The sequence below is a fragment of the Rutidosis leptorrhynchoides genome, chromosome 3, assembly GCF_046630445.1.
Source record: "Rutidosis leptorrhynchoides isolate AG116_Rl617_1_P2 chromosome 3, CSIRO_AGI_Rlap_v1, whole genome shotgun sequence".
Classification (NCBI taxonomy): domain Eukaryota; kingdom Viridiplantae; phylum Streptophyta; class Magnoliopsida; order Asterales; family Asteraceae; genus Rutidosis; species Rutidosis leptorrhynchoides.
In genome coordinates this window covers 687,005,069-687,016,828 of record NC_092335.1, presented here as the reverse complement: position 1 = coordinate 687,016,828, position 11,760 = coordinate 687,005,069, and the positions used below count along the sequence as shown (strand labels likewise).

The window sequence follows — 11,760 nt, the reverse complement described above, 5'->3', positions numbered from 1 at the left end:
TTAATTAATAAGGTGACGTGTTACATCAAATGTGTGGCCACAAACTGATCAAAGGCGGACAGTACCACAAGAGAAGTATCGCCATGATGCAAACTTTAGCTCAACTCGAGGAACAATTTTATCACTGAGATTTTTGAAATCAAATATTTAAAGGTCTATTAATACAAAACCATATGTTTCAAGTGTATTCCTGATTAACTACATACACTAACTAGATTGTGGGGTCAGATTATCTGTTCTTTTCGAGTTAACACAACAACTCATATTATATGTTCCAAGTAAAACCCAAAATGATAAACTAATACAATTGGATCCAAAGGAAATACATAACGTGATATAAATAGAGAGAAGAGTAAGCAAGCAATCTGTATGTGATTGTTGCTACTCAACCATTGAACATTTTAAAACGATTAAATCAGATTTAATAAACATAAATATAAATATAAATAAATATACTAAATATTATTAGAAAGTCATCAGTCATCACCACAAGAAGCAGCAGATCATATATCAATTCTACTCGCATAGATCTTATGCCTTGCCAATTTCTTCGAGGAGACCCGCCACAAGCATTCACCCAATATATTGGTAGATCGAAAATCCTGACAAGTAGAAATTAAAAGATATATATAAGTGGACCCAACCAGGACCCGTTTGAAATTTTGGCCCGTTTCGACCCAAAACCGTTTTGAACTGTTACCCAAACCAAACCAACCTGACCACCCGTTTGCCAGGTATACTTATATAAGAGATCACTAGGTTAATACGTAAGTATATTTATGTTAAAAGAAGCTAACCTGGCGAGCAAACATAGTAGTCGTAACCATGTCTTTTCTTTATCAAACCTCTATACGGACCATCATCAACTATGTCTGTAAATAGATTGAGGATAGTATTTAAACACCCCGGCTATGCATGTACATGTTTCCGAAACAGAAAAGTGTTGTGTTAATTACCTCTTGGAGCACTCCTTTTGCTCCAACCTTTTGGTATTTGCGACTCAATCTCACGATAAAGCAGCTCGCATTTACCTATTGTGTAAACGGCCACAATGTAACACTTTACTAAGTAAGAATTGGGGTGTGTGTGTGTGTGTAGACAGACAAACCATTCCAAGATAGGCTAGTAGTTGGGGTCCTAATATCGTCTTTATCGGAACAATTATGTCAATAAATATATGCAATTATGTCAAACCTTGCTAGAAGCATGTCCAGGGGTGGCCATGGAAAGGGTCAAAGGATAACCGGGGGAGAACTTATGTAAATTATTAATCTTATGAACTATACTAAAGACTATAAGAAGATATGTTGTCGAGTGGGGATCCATTGAACCCAATTGCCCGGACAAATGTGGCTCCACTTCACATCTGGTTTGCTTTTAAATAAAATAAAATGTTGGTGCAATATTTGATTATGGAGAAGAAGTATTAAAAGGAACCTCTTATAGCTGTGTACTTTTTCTTGAGGTGAATCAACTTAGGTGCTGCTACTTTCTCATTAACCTTACCTGCACAACGACAAACATAAGATAAAATGTTGAGATAAAAATAGGAGGTACAAAAACCAACCTCCTCTTATAAACCTGTTTCTGAATGATTATCAATAACATGGTAGAGGTGATAGATTTTGTAATTCAGTTAATAAAATCACAGGTTAGCAAAATATGTATGTAGCAAGCAAGCATGATATGATATGATATAGCGGAAATTGTAAAAAATTTCAAAAGGAGGAGTATTAAATAAAAACCTTTAATCATGGAATCATTTACTCTCTCCAGTTTGATCTCTATGTCTTTCTTCACAGCTGGATACACAAAGTGACAGATACTACAAGTTATTCTTGTCAAAAATAATTCATTCCATTCAGTTCAATTGACTTACAATATATTAGGATATAAAGTACTTAATTAATTAATAATGAAGTACAGTAGTGACCTACTAACCTATGAATGTTTCGTATTCGGATTTGAGGCTATTCAGGCGAGGCAACAGCGTTGCTATCTTACCAGTTGGGGTAGTGTCGACAAGTATTTTTTGGAGCAAGGTTGTGGTACCATTATTATAATCACATGCAACTGCGATATCGTACACCCCCAAAATCCCTTCTTCAATTGCTTCCATCTCCATGTAGAAGAAATAGTGATCGTCCCTATTTATGAATGTGCACTTCATAACCTCAGGATGAGACATGCTGTTGTTTTCCCGGTTCTTCTTAACGTACTGCAACAAAGATTGATTATATATTTATATATTGTAGAAAAAACAGTAGAGAGATTTAAAAAAAAAAAAAAAAAAATAGAATCGGACTCTGATAAAAATGTTAGGAAGAAATAATATACCATTTGGATGACCTCATTGAAAGCTGCAATGGTGAAATCGCGTATAACAGCTACAAAAGGATGATCAACTTTAATTGGCCATCCCCTAAAATACATTGGTGTAAGTCTATCAGCAATAGGCTGTCATTAATGAACACAGCAGACAGGATGTCACTGTTATGTATGTATGTGAAAATTTTAAAGAATGATGAATTAGTTAATATATATATATATATATATATATATATATATATATATATATATATATACATATATATATATATAGTGGTAGGATCAAGAGGGAAGTAACCATTCGGGGGGAAGCAAAAACTTTTTTTTTCTTTTCGTTTTTTGAAAAAACTTTGTTCACGAACATTATAGATGAGATGAAAATATGAACATTTAGTAGAGACACTTTGTGATAAATGTTTTTATTTTGGCGGGAAAACGCTCGAAGAAGTAATATATAACAATTATCGTGTTTTTCGAGCGTATGTTGAGGTTTTAGCTATTTGGGTTTAGATATTAGGGTTTAGATTTAGATATTAGGGTTTATAGGGTTTAGATATTAGGGTTTAGAAATTTAGGGTTTAGGGTTTAGATTTAGGGTTTAGATTTAGGATTTAGATTGAGTTTTTAACACGAACGGTTTGGAGTTTAGGGTTTAGGGTTTAGGGTTTGGTGTTTTGGGTTTATGGAATAAACCCAAAACACCAAACCCTAAACCCTAAACTCTAAATCGGGCTAAATTTTACTTCACAAAACATGAAAAAAAACGTTCATATTCTTCACGAACAATATTATCTTGAATGTTATTTTTGTCGGTCGTTTTCCCGCCTAAATAATAACATTCATCACGAAGTGTCTCTTCTAAATGTTCATATTTTCGTGTGATCTCGATGCCGGAAAAAAAAAATTTCAAAAAAAACGAAAAAAAAAAAATTTTTGCTTCCCCCCGCTTCCCCCCGATTGGTTACTTCCCCATTGATCCTGCCCCTATATATATATATATATATATATATATATATATATATATATATATATATATATATATACACACACAATCTAGTACACACCATCTCCTTAGCGAGCTCCTTAAACTCAAGCCAACTTTTGTGGTCCTCTTCTTTCAAAGGAACTTTGTAGACATTTGGAGACTTGTTAATGTTTTTATCCAACACAGGTTCATCAACAAGATAACCTCCTGAAACATATATATATATATATATATATATATATATATATGTATATTAAAAAAAAAAAAAAATACTATCTCAAGACCTTTTGCAACTAATAAGGACCTAAACACGCTACTTAAATAAGTCAAAAAAAAAAAAAACACGAGTAAAATATACTAAATCTGTTACTACATAATAAAAAAAGGTTGATGTGCAGTAAGTAATAAGATAGACATCGATATTGTTGTTTAGAGTGGATACCTTGTTTATCTACCCCCTTGTTTTTCTTCTTACATGAACATACTGAAACAAACAAACAAACAAAAAGATGTTGTTGCATCAGGTGATACACACATGGCGTAGCTAGCCAATATATAGCCAGATACTTAGTATCAGGTGATACATACATACACTTAGGATGCATGTACTAATAATTAGACGGAGTATTAATTAATGAAAATAGAATCATACCTTTCATTGGTTTTTGCTTTGTTCCCAAGTTGACATTTGTGCTGCATTTTTTCAGACCTGAAAAATCAGATGCTCAGTTATTGTTAATAATTAGTCCACAAGCACAATATATAAGAAGGTGCGGATACATACATGTAGCAATTATTATTAATTATATAGAGGGATATGCAAGTTAGTGTAACCAACCTTTCATATCTTTGTAGTAGACTCTGATATTCAACGTCTTCGTTATATATATATTTAATATTTATTACTAGCTGCATACATAACCAAAACATAAAAATTAATATGTGCAGTAGGAATAACACCTTCAAATCAAAGGTTCATGTAGTGTTGTACAGTAATAACAACAATCAGCAGCAGCAGCAGCGATAAAATCAAAAAATCCAACCCTCTCTTAATTTAACCTTAGACCAACAATTTTTCAATATAACTTATGTTCACCTAGTGTTGTAAGAGAGGTCCCAACAATCAGACTATCAAATTTAATTTTATATATTTTATATATACAACAATCCATAAAATTTTCTTGGTTCGAGAATTTGAAATCTCTAAGGAGTTGAATCCTTAAAACTTGTTTGGTTCACATTTTACATTCAAAGGATTTCATTGAATTGACCAATATATCCTCAACGTCTTCACAATAGCCAAGAAACTGCACCAATTTTTGGTGATTATCTTTGCTATTGCTAACGTCTTCAAACCAACATCAACACATCGTGCAGCAATTCAGAATATTAGCAAAGTTTTTTTAAAGATGTATAAAGGTACTGCCCCTTGAGCAGAGCATGGAGGCACTTGAATATAAATATAAATATAAATATAAAAACAATACAATAGAAATATATAGTTTACAAAATTAATAGTGCTCCAATGTAATTCAGGGGAAGCAAAAACCTTTTGTACCAAAAATCAAAGAAAATAACAACTTTAAAAAATAGAGAAGCAGATCTATAACCAAAGATTAAAGTACAAAATTAACAAAAACATCAAAGTAATAGATGTAACTCTTAGTTCATGTAATTGAAGGAAGACGGGTAGGGTAGCTGGGTGGATCCGGTGAAAATTGAAGGGAATAACTAGCGATATAAAAAATGAGATAAAATAATGTTTTGTCAAAGATTTTAAATGAAAATCCCATGAAATACCTCGAACCAAAGGCTATTAGTAACTACGGATTATTTTTTTTGGTTCATCGATACTATTCACAGCAGCAGCCATTCAAAAATCAAAAATCAAAAATCAAAAAAATAACCCTCTTAATTTAACCATAGAGCAACAACTAATCAACATAATTTATAAGCAAGTAAGTACGCAACTGAATAATAAATTATACGTATTACATATTGATGGAGTAGCTAAGCTTACCGATTAAACTAATTACCCTCCCTGCTTCTAGAGCTAAATTAAGAATAAGAAGAAGATAAAACCCTAATACCAGTAGTTTTTACCTTTTATGCGGCTAGAGCTCAAATAAGAAGATAAACCCTATCACCAGTAGTTTTTACCTTTTTTCACGTTAAACGGGCTTGTGACTCATAATAATAATAAGCAGGCCGGATGAGAGTATGGGCTTTTATTCTATTCGGTTTTATGTTACTAATCCAATCCAGCATATCTTTTCTTGAACGGCGAGGAACACAAACTACGCACTCGATCAAATCCAGGAAGTCACCGATCATTTTTAAGTTCTACAACTCTTAGAAGGAACTCGTCATTTCAAGAGACCCCCTCAAGTGTCCATAGCTAATTGCAAACCAAATTGGATTATGAGTATCCCAAGCCGAGACTCGAACCCGAGACCTCCAGACACCCAGGAAAATGCGGTAAGAACTCAGCTAAATGAAAATGGATAATTTAGTCCATCGTATATATCTAACATATAACTTTTTTTCAACGACGGTTTGGAGTCACTGACTGGGGGTAATGTCAAAACCCACGCACCCGATGGCTTCCTTAGATGAACTGTTACATTCCTACATTCCTTCAGGAGAAAACACTCAAGACGAACTCATACGTCATCGCATGTAGTAATGGGGATTTTATGTAGGGACAAGGGGGCGCCCGCTCCCAATGGATTTGCAATTTTCAGTGCAAAAAATTTGGGTTTTTCGACTTTGCCTGCGGTGGATTTTTTTTGCCCCAAAGCCTTAATTTTTTGCCCCAAAACCTTCATATTTTGCCCAAAACCTCTTTATTTTGCCCCAAAAATTTCATAATTTGACCAAAAAAAAGTTGGTACGCTTAAAAAAAAATATTCACCCCCAGTGAAAGAATTTTCTGGCTCCACCACTGCATGTAGTAAAACCCCTTCGGGTGAGGCTCGAACGCATGACGTCTGAAACAACAAAGTTTCCCTTGTTAATTTTTTTAAGGAAACTTAATTGAAACTAGAGGTTTAACAACGAAAATTACTACGCAGCAAAGTTTCATGCCATTTACCAGAACCCACTACACTAATCTTTATATCTAAATTCATGTGCACGTCAGATTATATCACGTTTCCCTTGTTCGTTTACATCTGTACCTTTTTCCTAAACGGCGAAAAAACTAATATTAAAAATCATAAAACTTAGGAAATAGAAAAGTAGTTACAAGGAACTATGAGAAAATTATGAAGCGACAGTACTTCAACTACATAAAGTGTAACTTGCTAAACACAAACCATATCGCAGCTTGATTGATGTCCGAAGCACAACTTAAAAAAGGTGCCCGCCCAAAGGAAGACCTTTAACTTGAACTTGGATGGATAGAAGCCCAACATGAAAATTTGTCGTTGAAAATAAAGTTGTTTCTAGCCAACCAAAACTGTCAAAAAGTGGCCGGGCTAAAAATTCTCTAAAACTTCGAGTCATGAAAGTTCATCCCGGAGAACCAATCGAAGTGAATTGTTCCAAAGACCCCGAGAAGAACCATCTAATATTCGCCACATGAAGGGCGGAAGGGTACCAAATCTTGAAAGTCCAAGGAAGATGCAATAAGAGGTGTTGGACTGACTTCTCTTCGGCGGAACAATAAACACAAATTATGGGTCACCAAACCAAAAAATCCCGCGGAAACTCTACTCATGAAGACACGTAGCATTGAAATCTCCAACAGCACAAAAAGGGGTTGACCAGTTTCTTGCCATAACTGAGATTCGTCTCCAAAGCATCAAGTTTTCTTATTCGAGATGTGGTGCATTTTTTTTTTCTTCTGAAAGCAAATATTAATATAACAAAACGAAAAACTAGCAAGAAGCTAGCGAAACACGATACAGCGAAAAACACACACGAAACAAAACTCAACCTAACGAAACACGAAAACTAACTAGAAGTTCCTTAAACCCCCAACCTAACGGACAAATGCTAGATGAGAAACATACACGAAGATCCCAAGTACATGAAACCCCATACATCAAAACACTACGTCAAACACATAATTCTATGTTTTTGTTGCAGTTGATGAACAGCATCATGAGCAACAATCGTCGTCATCATCTTCATCCGAATTCGAATTATTCAACAAATCATCGATAACAAACCATTCATACCAGGAACGTTTATCACGACATCTTTTGCGTTTCAATTGTTTCCTTTCTATAACGAACTTAATATAATGATGTTTGAGTAAGGGGCAAAATTTCTTCTTTTTAATCCGAAATCTAGACACCGCACTATGTGCGCCAAACTAGCATCATATGATTTCATACGGGCCACAAAATTCGAACTAGATCCATGAGATTCTCCAACACTAGGCCCAATACCCTGTGTAGGCCCAATAGACGATTTTGACACACTAGGAGACTCCTGGGCAAAGTGATGTCCACTAACAATGACCTTTGGCACATTAAAATTAAAATAAGTATTATTTTTTGAATCATTAGTCGATTGAATTGGAGCATTAAAATATTTACATGTATTTGTCTCCTCGAAAACTACACCATTACCGTCTCCACACAAAATTGATTCAAACGAGATGTGGTGCATTAATATTGTCAACGAAGACGAATCCTGGATAGGAATGTACTCCACAGCAATTGCTATCCAATGTTGAATTTCCCAATATATGATTGATCAAATTAAAGGTATCATCCCACCAAATGGATAATAAACCGTCTGATCTTCTAATGGAGCTGGCTTGTATTCCACTATATAATAAATGCCTCAAAATTTCATTTATTGTTGGTTGAGAGACATCCTTAAACCGTAATTTCCTCCCGATTTTGATACCGGGACCGCCAGTGTTCCATGAGGCAATCCTCATGGTTTTCTTTTATTTTTATAAAAAAATTTTCTGTAGAAATAACGAGAACTTAAAGGTAATCCAAGTCTTCAATATGATTATTAAGCTTAAAGGAACCCGAAGTGGACTCGTCAGACATCTTCTTTCTCGACTTCAAATTTACTTCGTTAAGTTGACCTTTTGTGACGTTTCTATTCGAAACATACCACGATTTACAAAATCCTTCACACGATGGAATCGCAATATTATCTTCCATTTCGACGAAACAAAACCGGTAATGATCTATCTTCTTTCCTTTCCTCATTTCGAGTAGCCGTGACTGCTTCTTGATCAAGCATAGATAAAATGGGTCGGGTTCGGTCCATGCTTGTCAACAAATGAGGGGGATTTAAGGGTCTTTTGAGTTTAACTCTCCGGTTCGGATTACCGTGAATAATCCCGTTACGAGATGAAGATCTCTGAAGGGGTGGTTAAACGTCGACCCACCATCATCGGGTTGTCCGGAGTGATAGCTCAGAGTAGGTGTTAGGCTTCATGTTCATAACATGTTACCCGTAACCGTTTAAGTATTCTAATGCGCGAGTGACGCCTTGCGGCCCGGTTGTGCAGGTAATACTAATAGGCCCGGCTAGCGCGGACTATTACTTAGTTAAATGCTATTTGCTATATATATACAGGTTGGTAGACAAAAGGTACACAGTCCTTTCCGAATGGTACTATTGTCTGTTAAAGATGAAAAGAGCGGAGGCTGTCTGCGCCACCTTTGTGTTGTAGGGATCGTGGCAACCATCTCTAATGTACTTTGTACTTGTTCTGGATTCTTGTCGGACAGCTGTCATGGATGCGCTTTTAAGATGTTAATTTAGCGCTCTCTAAACTGGCACGCGTATATATGAGGCGCTTGATTGTCTTTTTGGAGCTGTGTTTGGCATTCTTGATACGTGAGTAGCACGTGTGATGCCTAAACAATGAATTCGGGTATGCGTGTATCATTGCTTCTCTCTTATTCTTCTTTTCTCTTCTCCTTCTTCAGTCTATCCAATATTTCCGAAAATGTCATATCATCCTCATTACGAAAGGTCAATAGTAGCATCCGCAACGTCTGAGCCCATCTTAGGTCTGTTTCACGGCCCGTCAACGTTAGGATCACTAAACACAGTTTTATTACCCAAATCAGAACCTATACACGCGCATGAAGAATTAGACACTTTTGCATTTGTAAAGTAATTAGGTTCATGCCTTTTAGAAACAGAAGCATTCAAGTCTTTTGCGCCGGAGCTCAAAGTTCCACCAAAATGAGGGTCATCCTTACTCCCTGAAACAAATGAAAATTTAACACTCGAACCCAAAGCTCCATCCGAAGGGAGAACAATCTTCTTACTCGAGCCCAAATGACCAACATTCGATAACATATCTTCTGTCATTGACCCGAATTTTAATCCTGAGCTTACCAAATCAGGATATGTATCAAGCGTTGATATATGCCCCCAATGACTTCGAAACTTGTGGAGGCGTCGGTGCTACACCTTTAGCAGCTTCAGTCTGCTCACTATATATGTTGAAAGCTTGGTAGTATCCCCATTCACTACCACTTTAGCTCGACAGAAACCGAAGGTATCAGTATCCACTCTTCCCCACAAAACGAACCGATTTGTGAATTCCATAAGCTGCTGATCAAAAGCCTCAAATATAACTCGAATGAGACAACTTAAATCTGTGAATGAGTGGTGTATTTTGTCAGTCTTTTTGAAAAAAGTGTAAACTACTCCAAAGTTTTGAAAAAAGTGTATTTTCGCCAAATTTTCCACTGATCATATATCTTTCATATATAATTAGTTGCGTTTTGTTCGTAAGATTAGTTTGAGTTGAACGGTGATGACGGAGAAACCTAACTCGCGGCGAAAAAAAAAAGATAAATACCGTATCATTTTAGTTTGAAATATGCCCATTTGCCTACAATTATATGAGTTATAAACGGCTTAAAGAATTTGTTTGGAGATTTGGCTGTATTTGACTTGTTCGTACAGAAATATAGAATCAAAGTATAGAACGAAGTTACTACGTAAATAAATTTGGTCTGTTGTCATCTTGCAGGGTTTTGATTGCATATGAGAGGGGGTTGATTATTATGTGGGACATTTAGAGAAGCTAGGTCAAGTGGTTGTACTTAGAGCACTGGGAGTGGTGACCCATGTGACTTGGCCTGTCACGCGTGACTTGCTGAGTCAGAAAAAGTGGGGAGTGGTGTCACAAGTGACATGGGTGGGGGACGGGGTGGTGACATCTCCCACTCCCAGTGCTCTTATAGTCAGAGGTGATAAGGTTCTTGAACTGAAGGATGGCGTTGTTGACTTTTCTGGTTAACCCAAACACGATTCGGAGGAGAGAGAGATAACTGCTCTTTGTTGGGTATCAGCTAACGGGTCGGTTAGTTACATAGATGGAGATATTAGGTTCTGGAAAACATCAACTACGGCCTGTATCTAATAAAGGATGAAAATTAAAGGTGGTGAGTCTAGCAATAATAACAATGTGGTAACTGGTAAGGTTACACCAACAAGGTTGTAAAGGGAAAAACTTACCAATATATTGTTGGGATTTATATGAGGATTATTGAAAAGTTCATGATTGAGTGATTATTGAAAAAGTAGTGTTCAATTTTTAACAAGTACTCCGTATAATATAAGCGACTCTGCTATTTTGTTAGTGATTGAGTAGGTGAGAGAGAGAGAGAGAGAGAGAGAGAGAGAGAGGTCATAAAAGGTTATCAATATTAAACAAAAGGTATTCTTGGGAAACTAGTTTCGTGTTGTTGGATATATCAAAAAGGGATAGTGGAAATATCTATCTAACTCCCTTTAACAACAGAACTAAAAGCAATTAAGGGCATGGGGATGTAGTTTTCGAATAAAGTAAAAATAGTCACGGAAAGTTAAACACAAGCCTAGCCTAACTCAGCTGCTACTCCAATACATTCTTTTGTTTCCTCTGCCTAACTAACTGCTACCTGGCGTCTGTCACTGATAATCCTGATCATAATATAATATAATTAATTAATAATAACAATAATAATAATAATAATAATAAATAATATGAAAAACTAATATAAAAATAAGAATAGCAATAACAACAACAATAATAGTAATAAATAAAAAATAATTAATTATAATAATAATAGTAATAAATAATAATTATAATTAATTATAATTAATTAATAATAATAATAATAATAATAATAATAATAATAATAATATAATAATAATAATAATAATAATAATAATAATAATAATAATAATAGTACTCCGTAATAAATAATAAAAATAAGATGAAATAATAAATAGTGAAGGGTTCACAAGTGAAGAAAATAATTAAACACCAGAACCATGTATGTAACATAAGGCATGCACTGTAAGAGTAAAGAAGAAAACCTCATCTTTTGGTAAATCAGGTTGAAGGATTTGCCATATCTGTCAACAATTGCGTGATCTGTTTCAGTGAAAAGAAGAAAATAAATAAATTTACATTCTTCACCTCTTCTAATAAGATACGAGCAATAAAGAAAACAAATATA

The 11,760-nt window shown here is 35.1% G+C and overlaps 1 protein-coding gene across 2 annotated transcripts; it reads right to left on the bottom strand.

Moving 5' to 3' along the window:
* Nucleotides 1-291: 291 nt before the first annotated feature.
* LOC139899474 (uncharacterized) lies at nucleotides 292-5,452 on the bottom strand. Of its 2 annotated transcripts, none has more exons than XM_071882300.1 (12): nucleotides 5,417-5,452; nucleotides 4,152-4,222; nucleotides 3,966-4,022; nucleotides 3,756-3,797; nucleotides 3,393-3,520; nucleotides 2,338-2,457; nucleotides 1,942-2,218; nucleotides 1,746-1,802; nucleotides 1,438-1,506; nucleotides 957-1,031; nucleotides 798-872; nucleotides 292-602 (listed from the first exon to the last, which is right to left on the bottom strand). In XM_071882300.1, exons 2-12 carry the CDS (start codon nucleotides 4,156-4,158, stop codon nucleotides 574-576), a joined length of 936 nt encoding a protein of 311 aa, XP_071738401.1. In that variant the 5' UTR covers nucleotides 4,159-4,222; nucleotides 5,417-5,452; the 3' UTR covers nucleotides 292-573. The 2 variants fall into 2 exon arrangements, with proteins under 2 accessions (XP_071738401.1, XP_071738400.1); XM_071882299.1 differs by lacking the exon at nucleotides 5,417-5,452 and adding an exon at nucleotides 5,334-5,416.
* Between the last annotated feature and the right edge of the window lie 6,308 nt (nucleotides 5,453-11,760).

Bases quoted from the DNA above. Each gene is read 5' to 3' on its own strand.
- LOC139899474 (XM_071882300.1), bottom strand. The intron at 2,219-2,337 runs GTATATTATTTC...TCTTTGTTGCAG, and splicing joins TCAATGAGGTCATCCAAATG to TACGTTAAGAAGAACCGGGA. The intron at 1,507-1,745 runs GTTTTTATTTAA...GTCGTTGTGCAG, and splicing joins AAATGATTCCATGATTAAAG to GTAAGGTTAATGAGAAAGTA.